This window comes from Aquarana catesbeiana, linkage group LG02, assembly GCF_042186555.1.
Source record: "Aquarana catesbeiana isolate 2022-GZ linkage group LG02, ASM4218655v1, whole genome shotgun sequence".
Lineage (NCBI taxonomy): Eukaryota > Metazoa > Chordata > Amphibia > Anura > Ranidae > Aquarana > Aquarana catesbeiana.
Genome location: NC_133325.1, coordinates 805,312,390 through 805,333,400, shown reverse-complemented (window position 1 = coordinate 805,333,400; position 21,011 = coordinate 805,312,390). Strand labels below are relative to the sequence as shown.

Genomic DNA, 21,011 nt, shown 5'->3' with positions numbered 1-21,011 from the left:
TCCCAAACGCCACTTTTTCTCACGGAAGGTGATTCCGGCTTTCTACCGGCATGTGGAAGGCAATGTCTTGGCCTCGCTGGACAGGGCAGTCAGGGGTAAGGTGCATATTACAGCTGACTCATGGTCCAGCAGGCATGGGCAGGGATGTTACCTATCTTTCACAGCGCACTGGGTGACTCTTCTGGCAGCTGGGAAGGATGCAGGACAGGGTGCACTAGTGTTGGAGGTTGTTCCGCCACCACGCCTCCAAAATTCTACTAGTGGTGATTCTGCCACACCTCTCACCTCCACCCCCTCCTCTTCTTCTTACTCCATGGCCTCTTCCTGTGCTGATTTGTCCTCGGAACCAGTGGTGCTCCGTAGGCGTTCAAGGGGCTACGCAAGCACGCAGGCAAAAAGATGCCATGCGGTGCTTGAGCTGGTGTGCTTGGGGGACAGGAGCCACACTGCAGCAGAGATTCTGTCAGCTCTGCAGGGGCAGGTTCAGAGGTGGTTGACGCCACGCCAGCTTAAGGCAGGTATGGTGGTTTGCGACAATGGCACCAACCTCCTCTCCACCCTCCGACAGGGACAACTGACCCATGTGCCCTGTTTGGCTCACGTCCTTAACTTGGTGGTGCAGCGGTTCTTGGGCAGGTACCTAGGCATGTGCATTTCCGCAGGTCATATAATGCCAGTGCTCGGCTGGCTGACCTTCAAAAGGAATTTAACCTGCCCAAGAACCGCCTAATCTGTGACATGCCCACCAGGTGGAACTCAACATTGGCCATGCTGCAGCGGCTGCACACGCAGCAGAGGGCCATCAATAAGTACCTGTGCGACTATGGCACCAGGACAGGGTCAGGGGAGCTTGTTTTTTTTTCCCCACGCCAGTGGGCCATGATCAGGGATGCATGCACTGTCCTGTCACCATTTGAGGAGGCCAAGAGGATGGTGAGCAGTGACTGTGCATGCATCAGTGACACTGTACCTCTTGTCCACCTGTTGGAGCACACGCTGCGTGGAATAATGGACAGGGCACTTGAGGCAGAACAGAGGGAGGAAGAGGAGGACTTCCTTACCTCTCAAGGCCCCCGCCGATCACACAGGAAGAGGACGAGGAGGAGGAGGAGGATTGTGTCAGCATGGAGGTGGAGCCTGGCACTCAGCATCAGCAGCAGTCTTCAAGGGATCATTTACAGTCCCAAGAAACCCATGGACTTGTACGTGGCTGGGAGGAGGTGGCTGCGGATCATGTCGTCCTTAGTGACCCAGAGGACTCCGGACCGAATGCCTCAGCAAACCTACGCTGCATGGCCTCCCTGGTCCTACAAAGCCTGCGGAAGGATCCTCGTATTTGTGGTATCAAGGAGAGGGATCAATACTGGCTGGCAGCCCTCCTTGATCCACGTTACAAGGGTAAGGACCTTATCTTGCCATTGCAGAGGGAGTAGAGGATGAAACATCTTCAGGAGGCCTTGCAGAAAGGTCTGTGAAACGCGTTCCCAGAGACTGGGAGGTTACAAACTCCTGGTCCTCCTGGACAACGAGTTGCTGAGGCTTCGGTCAGTCACAGAAGGAGCGGTGGAGAAGGTGGCCGTCTGACCAATGCATTCAGACAATTTTTTAGTCCGCAGCCCCAAGGTCTATTCGGTTCCAGCAACCATCGCCAGCGTCTGATTCACATGGTACAGGATTACCTAGGGGCAAGACCAGACTTGGACACCTTTCCCACTGAAAATCGTCTGGGTCTTGAGGATGGATCACTGGCCAGAGCTTGCACAGTATGTAATTGAGCTACTGGCCTGTCCTGCATCCATTGTTCTTTCGGAACGCACATTCAGTGCTGCTGGAGGCTTTGTAACCGATCATAGGGTGCGCCTGTCCACCGAATCAGTCGATCAGCTGACTTTCATAAAAATGAATCAGTCTAGGATCACCAGCTACCAAGCACCTGATGCTGATGTAACCGAATATTTTTTTTTTTAATGTGAGATCCCTTCAAGACTGCCTATGCTGATGCTGAGTGACTATCCTGTTATGCTGAGTCACAATCCTCTTGCTCCTCAATTTTCATGCTGATAGCTTGTAAGAACATTTTTGGTTCTGGGCACCGCCACCAGTGGCCAAGGCCCAATTTTTCAGCCCCTGTTTAACAGCAGCATATAATTACAATTTTTGATGCAATACTTTTCAGTAGGGCTCATTCCTGAGCTCCAACTATAGCATCTGTGAGGGGTTGCAGTGTTGTGGCACCAGTGCCTAAGGCCCAATTTTTCTGCCCCTGTTCAACAGGTACATGCAATTACAATTCTTGATATAATATTTCACAGCAGGGCCCGTTCTAGCGCCCACCAAGGGTAACTGTGAGGACTTACAGTGTTGTGGCACCAGCACCACCAACACCAAAGACCCAATTTTTCTACCACTGTTCAACAATGGCATGTAATTACAATTCTTGATATAATATTTCACAGCAGGGCCCATTCCTGCGCCCACCAAGAGTAACTGTGAGGACTTACAGTGTTGTGGCAACACCAACACCTAAGGCCCCAATTTCTGCAGAGTATATAGGGCAGGCCCCTACTTTCAAACATCCAACTTACAAACGACTCCTACTTTCAAACCGAAGGACACAACAGGAAGTGAGATGAAATCTACCCCATAGGAAGAGAAATTCTCTCCTGTAAGAGTTAATATGGGAAAAACGTGTCTCCTCTTCACCGATGCTTTATCACCAATCCTTGTTTCACTAAAAACCCCAAATTTTCAAAAAAACATTTGTCATTGGGACAGAAAGTGAGGTAAAATCTTCTGAAGAGGAGCACAGACAGCAAAACAAATGTCACAGGGGTGATAAACCTTCCCTATGTTTTCCAAAAAGCTTAAAAATAGATTTTTTGGCTGGAGCTAGACTTTAAAAATGTATCAGTTCAAAATTACAAACAGATTCTACTTAACAACAAACCTACAGTCCCTGTCTTGTTTGCACCGCCTGTATACTGCTGTTCAGAGTATATAGGGCCTGGGGGCCCCACGCCTTTCCTTTTTTTAATTTGGGTGCGGGGTTCCCCTTAATATCCATACAAGACCCAAAGGGCCTGGTAATGGACTGGGGGGTACCCATGCCGTTTGTCTCACTGATTTTCATCCATATTGCCGGGACCCGACATTACATTAAAGCCGCAAGCAGTTTTAAATGACTTTTTTTCTTTTACAAATGTCATTTTTTGCAGGGACTGTTCTAAACACGGGAAACACGCGCCACTTTACAGGCATACTATAGACACCCCCCAGGTACCATATTTAAAGGAATATTTCACCTTTTTTTTTTTTACTTTAAGCATCATTAAAATCACTGCTCCCGAAAAAACGGCCGCTTCTAAAACTTTTTTTTGCATTGATACATGTCCCCTGGTGCAGGACCCGGGTCCCCAAACCCTTTTTAGGACAATAACTTGCATATTAGCCTTTAAAATGAGCACTTTTGATTTTGAATGTTCGAGTCCCATAGACTTTAATGGGGCTCTAAAGTTTGCACAAACTTTCGCAGGTTCTCGTGCGAACCAAACCGGGGGTTGTTCGGCTCATCCCTAGTGGTGGCATAGGTAGGATGAGAACCATGAAGTGCACAGTCACGGAGACAAAAGCAGTGGAGGTTTTTGAGGAGGAGGAAGTGGTCAACATAGATGGGAAAATAAGCATATTTGGCTCAGATTAACAAAGATACCAACTTACAGAATCTCAAACAGTTTAAAAGAAAACAGTCCTCAGCGATAGCAAACAAACACCCCATTTTTTTGCCTTCAAAAATTGCATTAATCGTGGAGCACAACATTTCGGTATGTATTATTACCGACTACCGACTTTTGGCTTTTGTAGAAAATGCGGGTGAAGTTGTGTTTAATACATATCCTCCATTCTTGCCACCCAGTTTGGGGTTCACCAGAACTCCTTATAGCCACAGGTGGATGTTACTATGTCAGTAGGTTGAATGGTATCTTTCATATGCCTTCTGGAGCCTTTGATCAGTAAGGTTCTGTTCTTGTACCTCTCTCATTCCCCATCTACACCTCCTCCCTGGGTCTGGTAATAGCCTCCCATGGCTTCCAATATCATCTCTAAGCTGATAGCACCCAAATCTATCTCTCTACCCCTCAGCTCACTCTCTCAGTCTCCTCACACATCACTAATTTACTAACAGATATATCAGTCTGGATGTCACAACAGTTCCTCAAACTCAATCTATCCAAAACTGAGCTCATAAAAATGTCCTCCCCCACGTTCCTCTCGCCCTGATTTCTCTGTCAAGATTGATGGCACAACTATCAGCCCATCCCCTCATGTCAAGGTTCTAGATGTAATCCTGGACTCTCAACTCTTCCTTCAGCCCCACGTCCAATCACTGTCCATATCTTGCCACCTTAACCTCCGCAACATCTACAAAATACCTCCCCTTCCAACCAATGACACCACAAAGCTCCTAATTCACTCCCTGGTCATCTCTCAACTACTGCAGCTCCCTCCTCATTGGCTTACCTTTACATAGGCTCCTCCCCCCTTCAGTCCATCATGAATGCCGCTGCCAGACTCATCCACATTACCAACCGTTCCGTGTCCTCCGCCCCTCTCTGCCAATCCCTCCACTGGCTTCCGCTCCGTGTCCTCCACCCCCTCTGCCAATCTCTCCATTGGCTTCCCCTCCGTGCCCTCCACCCCCTCTGCCAATCTCTCCACTGGCTTCGCTCCGTGTCCTCCACCCCCTCTGTCAATCTCTCCATTGGCTTCCCCTCCGTGTCCTCCACCCCCTCTGTCAATCTCTCCACTGGCTTCCAATCACCCAACAAATTAAATTCAAAATACTAACAACAACTTACATCTACACCTCAGCCCCCCAGCTACATCAATAACCTAGTCTCAAAATACCTACCAAATGCTTCTCTTTGTTCCTCCCAAAACCTCCTGCTCTCTAGCTCCCTCGTCTCCTCCCATGCTCGCCTCCAGGACTTCTCTCGAAAGCCTCTCCCATCCTCTGGAACTCCCCTACCCCAATCTGTCCGACTATCTCCTACGCTGTTTACTGAAAACGATCAATGAAAACCCTCCTCTTCAGGGAAGCCTATTCTGCCCCCACCTAACAACTGTACTTTTATTTTCTCCATCAGCTCATCTCCCCCACGGTTATTACCTTTTGTATCACTTGACCCTCCCTCCTAGACTGTAAGCTCTAAGGAGCAGGGCCCTCTGATTCCTCCTGTACTGAATTGTATTGTAACTGTACTGTCTGCCTTCATGTTGTAAACTGTTGGCGCTATATAAATCCTGTATAATAATAATAATAATGCCTGCCTGGGACTAATAGTTAGGGGCAAGCACTTATGCAATACATGATCAAAGTTCAATGCTCACAGTCTATCTGTGACTACTAGCTCCGGTTTTCACAATGTTAACGTTATTGTTTGCTGTTATAAAGGATTAAGTATGCGGTGTATTGTGATCTTGCTCCTATCAGCATCATTTACGTTGGAGACATCTTTGATCGAGGCTCCTCATTTTATTACATACAATATGCTCTTCAACAGCCATACTTGCTGTATACTGAGTTTTAAAATGAAAGAAAGAACCCCAATAATACTCACGCTTGCAACAGAAGCAACAGCCGACACCGCACAGGATCCCGATCGCCATAAATGCGTTAATACATCCGCCTAAAAACTTGGACACTGTAGGGTAAAACAGAAGAGGTTTTGGATGTTGGATGTTCATAGCTGGGTCATCGTTTATACAATAAGTGACACAAAGTAATCATTTGGCTGGAAGTTGATACAAGTGCTGAAGGCCCCTCCTCATATACTACAAAGGAATGGTTGGATAATTTTAGGGGTGTCTGGCTTTACCCCTAATGGGGAAATTTTAGGTCCCAAGTTGAACTCTAGGAAGATATGAAAGGCACAAATTGATAGGGCTCTGTAACCAGTGTTTGAGGTCCGCCCTATAGCAGGTTTACTGCTACAGGGTGGCACCTCTGTGCCGGATCACGTATACCTATATTACCAAAAGTATTGGGACGCCTGCCTTTACACGCACAGGAACTTTAATAGCATCCCAGTCTTAGTCTATAGGGTTCAATATTGAGTTGGCCCACCCTTTGCAGCTACAGTTTGGATGGAAAGTATTCAGACCCCCTTCAATTTTTCACTCTTTGTTATATTGCAGCCATTTGCTAAAATCATTTAAGTTCATTTTTTTCCTCATTAATGTACACACAGCACTCCATATTGTACACACAGCACCCCATATTGTACACACAGCACCCCATATTGACAGAAAAACACAGAATTGTTGACATTTTTGCAGATTTATTAAAAAAGAAAAACTGAAATATCACATGGTCCTAAGTATTCAGACCCTTTGCTGTGACACTCATATATATAACTGAGGTGCTGTCCATTTCTTCTGATCATCCTTGAGATGGTTCTACACCTTCATTTGAGTCCAGCTGTGTTTGATTATACTGATTGGACTTGATTAGGAAAGCCACACACCTGTCTATATAAGACCTTACAGCTCACAGTGCATGTCAGAGCAAATGAGAATCATGAGGTCAAAGGAACTGCCTGAAGAGCTCAGAGACAGAATTGTGGCAAGGCACAGATCTGGCCAAGGTTACAAAAAAATTTCTGCTGTACTTAAGGTTCCTAAGAGCACAGTGGCCCCCATAATCCTTAAATGGAAGACGTTTGGGACAACCAGAACCCTTCCTAGAGCTGGCCGTCCGGCCAAACTGAGCTATCGGGGGAGAAGAGCCTTGGTGAGAGAGGTAAAGAAGAACCCAAAGATCACTGTGGCTGAGCTCCAGAGATGCAGTCGGGAGATGGGAGAAAGTTGTACAAAGTCAACCATCACTGCAGCCCTCCACCAGTCGGGGCTTTATGGCAGAGTGGCCTGACGGAAACCTCTCCTCAGTGCAAGACACATGAAAGCCCGCATGGAGTTTGCTAAAAAAACACCTGAAGGACTCCAAGATGGTGAGAAATAAGATTCTCTGGTCTGATGAGACCAAGATAGAACTTTTTGGCCTTAATTCTAAGCGGTATGTGTGGAGAAAACCAGGCACTGCTCATCACCTGTCTAATACAGTCCCAACAGTGAAGCATGGTGGTGGCAACATCATGCTGTGGGGGTGTTTTTCAGCAGCAGGGACAGGACGACTGGTTGCAATTGAGGGAAAGATGAATGCGGCAAAGTACGGGGATATCCTGGATGAAAACCTTCTCCAGAGTGCTCAGGACCTCAGACTGGGCCAAAGGTTTACCTTCCAACAAGACAATGACCCTAAGCACACAGCTAAAATAACGAAGGAGTGGCTTCACAACAACTCTGTGACTTTTCTTGAATGGCCCAGCCAGAGCCCTGACTTAAACCCAATTGAGCATCTCTGGAGAGACCTAAAAATGGCCGTCCACCAACGTTTACCATCCAACCTGACAGAACTGGAGAGGATCTGCAAGGAGGAATGGCAGAGGATCCCCAAATCCAGGTGTGAAAAACTTGTTGCATCTTTCCCAAAAAGACTCATCAAAAGGGGCTTCTACTAAATACTGAGCAAAGGGTCTGAATACTTAGGACCATGTGATATTTCAGTTTCTTTTTTAATAAATCTGCAAAAATGTCAACAATTCTGTGTTTTTCTGTCAATATGGGGGGCTGTGTGTACAATATGGGGTGCTGTGTGTACAATATGGGGGGCTGTGTGTACAATATGGGGTGCTGTGTGTACAATATGGGGTGCTGTGTGTACAATATGGGGGGCTGTGTGTACAATATGGGGTGCTGTGTGTACAATATGGGGTGCTGTGTGTACATTAATGAGGAAAAAAATGAACTTAAATGATTTTAGCAAATGGCTGCAATATAACAAAGTGTGAAAAATTTAAGGGGGTCTGAATACTTATGTCCCCACTATATATATATATATATATATATATATATATATATATATATATATATATATTTTTTTTTTTTACCATTTATGTGAATTATGGATCTACTATCACTTTGCAAGGATCCATGCCTCCACGTTTTTACGCTATTGGGTATCTGTTGACCTTGTCAAGGGCGTGGTTTGTTTGGTATTGTATGTGGAATATCAAAGGGATCTGCGCTTAGGAACGTATGACTGCTGCCTCCCTATAGAAAAGTTCCACCTAGGTGAAACCTCAATGGAAATGTATAACCGTGAGAAAAGGGAAATGGCGCTGTACTAAAAAAAAACATATAAGTGTATGTACCTGTGAATGTATGTTTACAATTCAACATATATGTGTATGACCGTATACATAAGGTATACAAACAACAAAAATCGAGTGATGTCTACCACGTGATAAAAGTGACATGTACTTAAAAAGTGCGAGGGAATAAAGAATAAGTTGTGAAGGTGTATGCACCATAAACAATAATTAGATAGCATCAGTTGGTGTGATATCAAAACAACACAGTTGTAAGAAGCAAACATATACGCTAAACGGTACTAAATGATATCCAAGAGCTTAAAAATAGGATACGTACAATTTCATTATAACAAAATGTCCATATGAGGTGCAAACCACTGATACCCAAAAAATTGATATATATATATATATATATATATATATATATATATAGTAAAAATTAATAAAAATATTATATTTATATATTTTTTAATATTTTTTTATATTTTTAATTTTTTATTTATTTTTATTTTTTTATTTTTTTTATATTTTTTTATATTTTTTAATTTTTACAATATAATTTGCACCTCATATGGACATTTTATTGTAAAGAAATTGTAAATATCCTATTTTTAAGCTCTTGGATATCATTTAGTACCGTTTAGCGTATATGTTTGCTTCTTACAACAGTGTTTTTATGATATCACACCAGCTGATGCTATCTAATTATTGATTAGTTATGGTGCATACACCTTCACAACTTATTCTTTATTCCCTCGCACTTTTTAAGAACATGTCACTTTTATCACGTGGCAGACATCACTCGATTTTTATTGTTTGTATACCTTATGTATACGGTCATACACATATATGTTGAATTGTAAACATACATTCACAGGTACATACACTTATATGGTTTTATTAGTACAGCGCCATTTCCCTTTTCTCATGTTTATACATTGGTATTGTATGTGGTTTTAATAAATTTTGTAATAAAGATATACATATTTTATACATTACTGCCTCATGTTATGCCCACAAAGTCCGCTATTTTTTGAGAGAGTTTTTTTTTACTTGTTTTCAACCTTTATATATCAATTGGATGTTGGCATGGTGGGGGTCCTCCCTGTCTATCCATTTAATTACTATTTGTTTACTTCTATTTTATAAACTATTAATAATTCTAACTTTTTTTTTGTTTGTTATTTTTTTTTACACCTACATATATATAAACGTTTTACTTAAAAAAAAATAAAAAGCACAATAAAAAAAAAGTCATTTTCGAGTAACTTATCAATGCTTTGTACCATTACTGACAGCTAAAGTGTAAACAGAACAGTTGCGGTAGGTATCTGTAAATAGTACTGGCTAGGGATGAGCCGAACACCCCCCGGTACAGTTCGCACCAGAACCTGCGAATGGACCAAAAGTTTGCGCGAACTTTAGAACCCCATTGAAGTCTATGGGACTCGAACGTTCAAAATCAAAAGTGCTCATTTTAAAGGCTAATTTGCATGGTATTGTCCTAAAAAGGGTTTGGGGACCCGGGTCCTGCCCCAGGGGACATGTATCAATGCAAAAAAAGTTTTAAAAACGGCTGTTTTTTCAAGAGCAGTGATTTTAATGATGTTCAAAGTGAAAAAAAGTGAAATATTTCTTTAAATATCGTACCTGGGGGGTGTCTATAGTTAGCCTGTAAAGTGGCGCATGTTTCCCATGTTTAGAACAGTCCCTGCACAAAATGACATTTGTAAAGGAATAAAAGTCATTTAAAACTGCTTGAGGCTTTAATGTAATGTCGGGTCCTGGCAATATGGATCAAAATCAGTGAGACATACAGCATGGGTACCCCCCAGTCCATTACCAGGCCCTTTGGGTCTTGTATGGATATTAAGGGGAACTCCGTACCCAAATTAAAAAAAGAAAAGGTGTGGGGCCACCAGGCCCTATATGCTCTGAACAGCATTATACAGGCGGTACAAACAAGACAGGGACTGGAGGTTTGTTGTTAAGTAGAATCACAGATCTCACTTCCTGTTGTCTCCTTCCGTTTGCAAGTAGGAGTCGTTTGTAAGTTGGATGCTTGAAAGTAGCGGCCTGCCTTATATACTCTGCAGAAGTTGGGGCCTTAGGTGTTGGTGTTGCCTCAACACTGTAAGTCCTCACAGTTACTCTTGGTGGGCGCAGGAATGGGCCCTGCAGTGAAATATTAGATCAAGAATTGTAATTACATGTCCCTGTTGAACAGGGACAGAAAAATTGGGCCTTGGGCACTGGTGCTGGTGCCACAACACTGCAACCCCTCACAGATACTCTAGTTGGAGCGCAGGAATGAGCCCTGCTGCAAAGTATTGCATCAAAAATTGTAATTACATGCCCCTGTTAAACAGGGGTTGAAAATTGGGCCTTAGCTACTGGTGGTGGTGCCCAGAACCAAAAATGTTCTTACAAGCTATCAGCATGATCATTCAGGAGGAAGAGGATAATCACTCAGCATAACAGGATAGTCACTCAACATCAGCATAGGCAGTCTTGAAGGGATCTGAAATTTTTAAACAAATTATTTGGTTACATCAGCATCAGGTGCTTGGTAGCTGGTGGTGATCCAAGACTGATTCATTTTTATGAAGGTCAGTCGATCGACCGAGTCGGTGGACAGGCTCACCCTGTGATCGGTTACCACGCCTCCAGCAGCACTAAATGTGCGTTACGAAAGAACGCTGGATGCAGGACAGGCCAGTAGCTCAATTGCATACAGTGCAAGCTCTGGCCTGTGATCTGTCCTCAAGAACCAGTAATCCAGAGGATTTTCAGTGGGAAAGATGTCCAAGTCAGATCTTGCCCCTAGGTATTCCTGCACCATGTAAAACAAACGCTGGCGATGGTTGCTGGAACCGATCATACCTTGGGGCTGCGGACTAAAAAACAGTTTGAATGCATCAGTCAGACGGCCACCTTCTCCACCGCTCCTTCTTTGACTGACCAAAGCCTCAGGAGTTTGTAACTTCCCAATCTCTGGGAATGCATTGCACAGACCTTTCTGCAAGGCCTCCCGAAGATGTTTCATCCTCTGCTCCCTCTGCGACGGCAAGATAAGGTCCGCAACCTCACCCTTGTAACGTGGATCAAGGAGGGTTGCCAGCCAGTATTGTTCCTTCTCCTTGATACCACGAATACGAGGATCCTTACGCAGGCTTTACAGGATCAGGGAGGCCATGCAGCGTAGGTTTGCTGAGGCATTCGGTCCGGAGTCCTCTGGGTCACTAAGGACAACATGATCCACAGCCACCATCTCCCAGCCACGTACAAGTCCATGGATTTCTTGGGACAGTAAATGATCCCTTGAAGACTGCTGCTGATGCTGAGTGCCAGGCTCCACCTCCATGCTGACACAATCCTCCTCCTCATCCTCTTCCTGTGTGATCGGCGGGCACGCAGGAACACTGTCTGGATAAAGGGGGCCTTGAGAGGTAAGGAAGTCCTCCTCTTCCTCCCTCTGTTCTGCCTCAAGTGCCCTGTCCATTATTCCACGCAGCGTGTGTTCCAACAGGTGGACAAGAAGTACAGTGTCACTGATGCATGCACTGTCACTGCTCACCATTCTCGTGGCCTCCTCAAATAGTGACAGGACAGTGCATGCATCCCTGATCATCTCCCACTGGCGTAGGGAAAAAAAACAAGCTCACCTGACCCTGTCCTGGTGCCATAGTCGCATAGGTACTCATTGATGGCCCTCTGCTGTGTGTGCAGCTGCTGCAGCATGGTCAACATTGAGTTACACCTGGTGGGCATGTCACAGATTAGGCGGTTCTTGGGCAGGTTAAATTTCTTTTGGAGATCAGCCAGCTGAGCACTGGCATTATATGTCCTGTGGAAATGCACACAGACTTTCCTGGCCTGCCTCAAGACATCCTGTAAGCCCAGGTACCTGCCCAAGAACCACTGCACCACCAAGTTAAGGACGTGAGCCAAACAGGGCACATGGGTCAGTTGTCCCTGTCGGAGGGCAGAGAGGAGGTTGGTGCCATTGTCACAAACCACCATTCCTGGCTTAAGTTGGCGTGGCGTCAACCACATCTGAACCTGCCCCTGCAGAGCTGACAGAATCTCTGCCCCAGTGTGGCTCCTGTCCCCCAAGCACACCAGCTCAAGCACCGCATGGCATCTTTTTGCCTGCGTGCTTGCGAAGCCCCTTGAACGCCTACGGAGCACCGCTGGTTCTGAGGACAAGTCAGCACAGGAAGAGGCCATGGAGGAAGAAGAAGAGGAGGGGTGGAGGAGAGAGGTGTGGCAGAATCACCACTAGTAGAATTTTGGAGGCGTGGTGGCGGAACAACCTCCAACACTACTGCACCCTGTCCTGCATCCTTCCCAGCTGCCAGAAGAGTCACCCAGTGCGTGGTGAAAGATAGGTAACGTCTCTGTCCATGCCTGCTGGACCATGAGTCAGCGGTAATATGCACCTTACTGCTGACCGCCCTATCCAGCGAGGCCAAGACATTGCCTTCCACATGCCGGTAGGGAGCAGGAATCGCCTTCCATGAGAAAAAGTGGCGTTTGGGAACCTGCCACTGAGGAACCGCACATTCCACAAACTCACGGAAGGGGGCAGAGTCTACCAACTGAAAAGGCAGCAGTTGAAGTGCTAGCAATTTAGCCAAGCTAGCATTCAACCGCTGGGCATGTGGATGGCTGGGAGCGAACTTCTTTCGGCGGTGCAGCAGCTGCCGGCACAGGGAAATTTGCCTGGTACAATCTGACGTTGGTGTACCGATAGCAGATTGCCCACAAGTACTTGGCTGTGACACACCTAATTCTACACCTTCATTCCTCTCAGTGCAGGTCTCAGAGAGGACTGAAGGTATAGTGGGGTTGAAGATCCCAGCTGATGAGGAGCAAGGAGAGGTCCTCTTTGTTCTTTGGTGTGGCTCACTGATGCACTTTTCTCAAAAACCCAGACACCAAAGAACTTTTGGAATAACGCGCAGAGACAGCAGCGCCCTGCACATGCGGAGCTCTGCGGTGTGATGCAGTCAGTGTGCTGCCCTTAGGCTGGCCCCCGGAGGGCATCCTGCCTCGTTGGTGATGTGCTTCCTCCTCCTCTCTCCTATCAGGCACCCACATGGAGTCAGTGACCTCATCATCCCCTCCCTCCTCATCACTTGAGCAAACCTGGCAGTATCCTGCAGCTGGGGGAACATGACTGCCAGATTGCTGTCCTTCTTGGGCACTCCCTCTCTCTGGGCTCACATTACTGCCTTCCTCTAGCTGGGTACCATCATCGGAGCCTTCAAAACGCTGGGCATCCTCCTGGAGCATGTACCCAACACTGTGGTCAAATAGTTTGGGGGGCTCCTCAGGAGGACATGGTGGGGCTAGGGAAGGAGCGACTGATGCCATTGAGCCGAGGGAAGAGGCCACGTTGGCAGCTGCTTTGCCAGACAAAGTACCCTAAGCCTGGGTGAGAGAGGAGGATGAGGACGGCTTGGTCATCCACTCTACCAAGTCTTCCGCATGTTGCGGCTCAACACGGCCATCTGCCGAAAAATAGGACAAGCATGTCCCACGGCCACGTGCTGATGAGGATGCACCTTCTTCACGACCAGCACTGTTGCCTCTAGACACAGAGCCTGCTTGCCCTCTTTTATTGGCTTGTGACTGTCTGCCTCTCCTTGTTGGCCTTCCAGACATACTAATGGCCTGCAGTGAGATGTAGCTGCACAAAGCTGGGATGTATATATATACTGATACTGCAGCTAGCAGAATCAACTGCCTGCCTGTAGTATTATTAGTATGAGAACACCAGCAATTGTCTTCAGGTAGCTTTAGGTGCACACGGAGCAGAGGACACAGTACACTAACTGTAAATACTGTAGTTGCCTGCCTGTGGTATTAATAGGATCAGAACAACAACAATTGTCTTCAGGTAGCTTTAGGTGCACACTGTGCAGAGGATGCAGAACACTAACTGTAAATACTGTAGTTGCCTGCCTGTGGTATTAATAGGATCAAAAGAACACCACCAATTTTATTCAGGTAGCTTTAGGTGCACACTGTGCAGAGGACACAGTACACTAACTGTAAATACTGTAACTGCCTGCCTGTGGTATTAATAGGAGCAGAAAAACAGTAATTGTCTTCAGGTAGCTTTAGGTGCACACTGTGCAGAGGACGCAGTACACTAACTGTAAATACTGTAGCTGCCTGCCTGTGGTATTAATAGGATCAGAAGAACGCCACCAATTTTCTTCAGGTAACTTTAGATGCACACTGTGCATAGGACACAGTAAACTAACTGTAAATACTGTAGCTGCCTGCCTGTGGTATTAATAGGAGCAGAACAACAGCAATTGTCTTCAGGTAGCTTTAGGTGCACACTGTGCAGAGGACGCACTACAAAAACTTGTAAATACTGCAGCTGCCTGCGATACTAATAGGATCAGAAGAACACCAGCAATTTTCTTCAGGTAGCTTTAGGTGCACACTGTGCAGAGGACGCACTACACTAACTTGTAAATACTGCAGCTGCCTGTGGTACTAATAGGATCAAAAGAACACCACCAATTTTCTTCAGGTAGCTTTAGGTGCACACTGTGCAGAGGACGTACTACACTAACTGTAAATACTGTAGCTAATAGGACTAATAGGATAAGAAGAACACCAGCAATTTTCTTCAGGTAGCTTTAGGTGCACACTGTGCAGAGGATGCACTACACTAACTTGTAAATACTGCAGCTGCCTGCGGTACTAATAGGATCAGAAGAACATCACCAATTTTCTTCAGGTAGCTTTAGGTGCACACTGTGCAGAGGACGCACTACACTAACTTGTAAAAACTGTAGCTGCCTGCGGTACTAATAGGATCAGAAGAACACCACCAATTTTCTTCAGGTAGCTTTAGGTGAACACTGTGCAGAGGACACACTACACTAACTGTAAATACTGTAGCTAATAGGACTAATAGGATCAGAAGAACACCAGCAATTTTCTTCAGGTAGCTTTAGGTGCACCCTGTGCAGAGGACGCACTACACTAACTTTTAAATACTGCAGCTGCCTGTGGTACTAATAGGATCAAAAGAACACCACCAATTTTCTTCAGGTAGCTTTAGGTGCACACTGTGCAGAGGACGCACTACACTAACTGTAAATACTGTAGCTAATAGGATTAATAGGATAAGAAGAACACCAGCAATTTTCTTCAGGTAGCTTTAGGTGCACACTGTGCAGAGGACGCACTACACTAACTTGTAAATACTGCAGCTGCCTGCGGTACTAATGGGATCAGAAGAACATCACCAATTTTCTTCAGGTAGCTTTAGGTGCACACTGTGCAGAGGACGCACTACACTAACTTGTAAATACTGCAGCTGCCTGCGGTACTAATAGGATCAGAAGAACACCACCAATTTTCTTGAGAAAGTTTTAGGTGCACACTGTGCAGAGGAGGCACTACACTAACTGTAAATACTGTAGCTAATAGGACTAATAGGATCAGAAAAAAAACAGCAATTTTTTTCAGGTAGCTGTAAATACTGGAAAAACACCTGCACCACACTAACTGTAAATACTGTAGCTAATAGGACTAATAGGATCAGAAAAACACCAGCAATTTTCTTCAGGTAGCTGTAAATACTGTAAAAACACCTGCCTGTCAGTAGGAAGAGAATAATAGGAACGGATCTAGCTAAACTGAATACAGTGTATATATATATATATATATATATATATATATATATATATATATATATATATATATATATATACACACACAACACCTGGGATGCATATATATACACAATACACTATAAGTGCAGCTAACAACTTAAATCAAATGACACTGTCTCTCTCTCTCTCTCTATCTCTTTCTCAACGCCGGAACACACTACACAAGGTCGACGTACAGGCGGCCTTATATAGTGTGGGGCGTGTACTAAACCCCTTGAGCCATAATTGGGCAAAGCCACCCTGGCTTTGGCCAATTACGGCTCTCTGTACAGACGGCGCTGTGATTGGCCAAGCATTTTGGTCATAGTGCATGCTTGGCCAATCATCAGCCAGCAATGCACTGCGATTCCTCATTGAATTATGGGCCGTGACGTGCCACTCGAATTTGGCACGAACGGTTCATATCGTTCATAATTCGAGGAACGGTCAAACATGTGTTCGACTCCAACTCAAAGCTCATGCCTAGTACTGGCATTGGTATTGGAACTAAAAAAAAAAGTATCGGTATTCGCACTTGTATAATAAATGGTATTGGTGCGTCTCTAGTCTCTATAGATACTTACGTATGCCTAAGATGCAGAGATACAAGAGTACCATAACTCCGACAATAACTCCAACCACTATCCATGCAATAACACATCCACTTAAGCCTTTGCGCTCTGAAAGATAAAACAGGAGGGAGATTACTATGAGATCTCATATCTGAGGTTGGAGTTTATCACCATAATGAGCTAGGAACCCCCTTAAGGGACAGATATCGTTTAAGTCTAGATGTGTTGGCATTCACTGGTTAATGTGACAACAATTCGGTGAATAATTTACCTACCAAATACGCCTTTTATTTGGCATACTGTGTTAATAAATGTCCTGATTATGTTTTGTTTTTATAAGCTGACAAAGGGAAAACTTTTCTTACATTTTGTGGTTATTTAACTTTTTAACAATTTTGATCAAAATGCCTTTCAATGTATTTTTTTACACATTGACTTGTAAAGTGACAGCCACAGTCAGAGGTTTTATTTTGTAAACAGCTTCTCATATGATCCCAATGATTGGCTATCGTGATGATCACATGACTGGTTCGGGATCTCTAGTCTGAGACCAAGCGGCTGTCAGGGGCAGCGCGGCATCGGGACTAGGAGTGCGCACAGCTGCACGCTTCTAGTTACTAACCAGTTCCTGTCCGGCCTATAGCAGCATAAATCTAAATGAAAGGCCCACCCGGCCGTCACTCTGCTATGTGCCAGGTGGGCCTTTCATCCCTCCGGGTGGATGTAATATGACGTCCTCCTCTTGTTGCCGCGCATCACCGATCAGGGTGAAGAGCCAATGATGTAGGCTCTTTACCATGTGATCAGCTGTGTCCAATCATAGCTGATCATATGTAAAAAATGCCCAGTTGTACACACCCCTGGATTCCTCCTTAGCACAGCTTAGCAGCATGCACGGTGACTCCTTATTAAGCGCATCACTCAAAGGAGAGAAGAGTGTCTACACCTTTTTTTTTTTTTTTTTTTAAAGTGGGGAGGGTTGCAGATGACAGGATGACGGTAGATTTCTGCTTCTTTACTGACTTGCATACAATGTTCAGTTTCATTTAGATTTTTGGGGGTTTACAACCACTTTCTTTTATCACAAGGCATAGTGCACCCACAATCTAACTACAGGGGGGAGAACCAGCAGGGGATCCCCCGACTAGCTGTGAGAGGCAGCCAATTCAAAGCAATGGGAGGCTGCCCGCTCCCACAGCTAATCATGCCCACTCACATGCCGCGCCCAAGATGCTTCATGTGCCTGCATCCATGGCCGATCACGCGCATGTGATCAACCCATGAGAGATTAAATGCAACCCAACCATGATTTGCTGTGGGAGCAATCAACCTCTCATTGCTTTCCATGGGTCTGCCTCTCACAGCTAATCGTGGGATCCCTTGCTGGCATTCTTGAATGTGATCTGACTGCATTTGCAAATGTTAAGGCATCTAGCAGTGGAACTTCACTTAAAAGTTTCACTCGTCTTCCTCCTACCCCTCCTTTTCCCTCCTTTACCATTGTTGGATTTTTTTTTCTGGGAGCAGGGCAGTGGCGGCTGGTGCTCAAAATTTTTGGGGGGTGCAAAAAAATTTTGAAAAAAAAATCATCAATTGCAGCCACTGTACCATTAAACGATGCCGGTGTGCCCTCAAGTGCTGCCACTGTGCCCTCAAATGCTGCCACTGTACCATCTCCTGCATTCCTGTTTAAAGACTTGCTTTGCTGTAATCCCTTCTGGCTCCAGATCCTGCTTGCTGTTTCACTACATTGATCCCTGATATCTGGCTTGGCTGACTATCCGTTCCGGTTACTGAACTCTGGCTTGACTATGTTTGTTCTTTTTACTTTTATTCTTAAACAAGTGTGATTCAACTGTACTTCTGTCTCGGTCTGATTTCATGGTTTCTGACAGTCTGATGACAACAGTCTCCAGATGGTAATAGAGAAGACTTTCAGGGCCACTTCCGGCTGAGGGGTTAAGAGGCCCTACCCACAAATGTGGGCGGTCCAGCAGAAGGGCACAGCCCAATTGTCAACAAGGGAATACGTCTATGCATACATAAGTAAACGAACACATACCTGTATAATCAATCTACTAGGTACCCATTAAAAGAAGCTCATGGTGTTACAAATATATGTACCCGCATTGAGTTGTCAAAAGATCTCTATCAGTACACATGCCAAACACATGCAGCAAAAGTAATAATCAACACATGACATAAATCAGAAGTGGGCAAACAGTTGACAACCATCTGGAAAAATTGCAACACTGTAGAGATCTAGATCTTATCCCATAGGTAATTATATGAACCAAAAAATTGGATGGACATTTCACAAACATCTGGGGATGAGTAGAGTAATACAGCGCTCTGGAGCTTACCCCGTCAGAGTGCTACTTCTCAGCGCCATTCACCGCCACTCAGTGTGGTGACTACCACATCAGATCAGAAGCATTGTTTAGGGTTAGTTAGGACCAGGGTTTCATTACGATTAGCATTAGGGATAGGGTTAGCATTAGTGTTAAAGTTAATATTAAAGTTAGGGGTAGGTTTAGCATTAGGGTTAGTGTTATGCTGTGTACACACGGTCGGACTTTTCGTCTACAAAAGTCCGATAGACGCTGACGGACTAAAGCTGGCTGACAATCCGATCATGTGTGGGCTTCCCCGGACTTTCAGCGGACTTTTCCAGCCGCAAATCTGATGGACTTTAGATTTGAAACATGCTTCAAATCTTTACGTCGTAACTCCGCCGGACCCATAAATCTGCTCGTCTGTATGCTAGTCTGACAGACGAAAACTGATGCTAGGGCAGCTATTGGCTACTGGCTATCAACTTCCTTATTTTAGTCCGGTGTACGTCATCACGTACGAATCCGTCGGACTTTTGTGTGATCGTATGTAGGCAAGTCCGTTCGTTAGAAAGTCTGCCGCCAAAAGTCCGTCGAAAGTCTGTCGGACGGCTGTCGGACTTTTGTAGCCGAAAATCCGACTGTGTGTACGCGGCATAAGCTTTGTGGATATGGTTCACATTAGGCATAGCATTAGGGCCAGGGTTAGCATAAGGATTAGGGATAGTGTTAAGGCTAGGGTAAGCATTAAGGTTGGGGACAGCTTTAGGATAAGCATTTTGGGTTTAGGATAACGTAACTTGGCATTAGGGTTAGAGATAGCATTAGGGCTTCTTTTTTTCAAGCAGATAAAAATATTGAAAACAAGAACAGTTTAGGGCGATTACCGGAAGCTCTCATAATCCCTTGGAGCCATGTCGAGTCTACTCCACCCTTAAAAACCCTTCATTTTTTTTTTCTTCTGCATTGACTTCAACGAGTTTTGACGGAGTGAAAACTCTTAATATTGCTTATTTCTAGTCAATACTCACCGACACACTTTATATAGATGGGGTTAGCAGACCAGCAAGGTGTCAGTCTAACTGATAATGATGGTCCTTGTGTGACCATTACTGAGAGTCACTCACCCGTACTGTAGGGAATTGTTATATTTTGGCTTTCCTTAGACAGTCTGCTGTCCAAAATGCAGGTCAGGGTCACGTCCTCCTTGGGTCTGGGTACAATGTATCTCTGTTGGGTGGATAAAGATTTCCCCTTGCTGTCCACCCATTCATAGGTCACATTAGTGATAGAAGACACACAGTCCAGGATGAGCTGCTCCTTGGTACTACTGTCATGGATGGTGGGCTTTAGGACTTGCTCTGTAAGAAAAACTTAAGAACATCACATCACAGAGATATACATCTTATTTTTTTTATTTTATAAAAACTGACTCATAATATCCACAACAACTAATCGGATCTTAGCTTTCATTGTGGATCTTTTGAGAAAAAGGTCACTAAGTTCTCCACTTTAATTTGTTTTGTTTACATTTCACCAATATAAAATCGAATGTCCCTGTTCCCCTTTAAACACAAGGCTTTGCTTTCTTTCAATGATGTCATCACACTCTACTCTGTCCTCTTTACCTTTAATGGTCTGGATATATATAAAATATATTGTCAAAAGTATTGGGATGCCTGCCTTTACACACATCTTTATTGTCATCCCAGTCTTAGTCCGTAGGGACCTTGCTTTGTGCACTGGTGGGCAGTCATGTTGGAACAGGAAGGGGCCAACCCGAAGCTGTTCCCACAAATTTGGGAGCATGAAATTGTCCAAAATGTCTTGGTATGCTGACGCCTTAAGAGTTCCCTTCACTGGAACTAAGGGACCAATCCCAACCCCTGAAAAACACCCTCACACCATAATCCCCCCTCCCCCCACACCATAATCCCCCCTCCACCAAATGATTTGGACCAGTGCACAAAAGCAAGGTCCATAAAGACATGGATGAGCGAGTTTGGGGTGGAGGATCTTGACTGGCCTGCACAGAGTCCTGACCTCAACCCAATAGTATATACCTTTGGGATGAATTAGAGTGGAGACTGCGAGCCAGACCTTCTCATCCAGCCTGACCTCACAAATGCGCTTCTGGAAAAATGGACAAACATTCCCATAGACAAAACCTTGTGGACAGCCTTGTCAGAAGAGTTGAAGGTGTTATAGCTG

General features: G+C 45.0%; 1 protein-coding gene across 3 annotated transcripts in view; it reads right to left on the bottom strand.

Moving 5' to 3' along the window:
* LOC141129492 (uncharacterized) overlaps window positions 1–21,011 on the bottom strand; it is a 101,232-nt gene that overhangs the window by 21,117 nt on the left and 59,104 nt on the right. For all 3 annotated transcript variants that reach the window (XM_073617550.1, XM_073617549.1, XM_073617548.1), the window contains exons 4-6: window positions 19,928–20,161; window positions 16,480–16,575; window positions 5,619–5,702 (exon numbers count right to left, since the gene is read on the bottom strand). In XM_073617550.1, coding sequence (XP_073473651.1) covers window positions 5,619–5,702; window positions 16,480–16,575; window positions 19,928–20,161 — 414 coding nt within the window. The remainder of the gene's footprint in view (window positions 1–5,618; window positions 5,703–16,479; window positions 16,576–19,927; window positions 20,162–21,011) is intronic.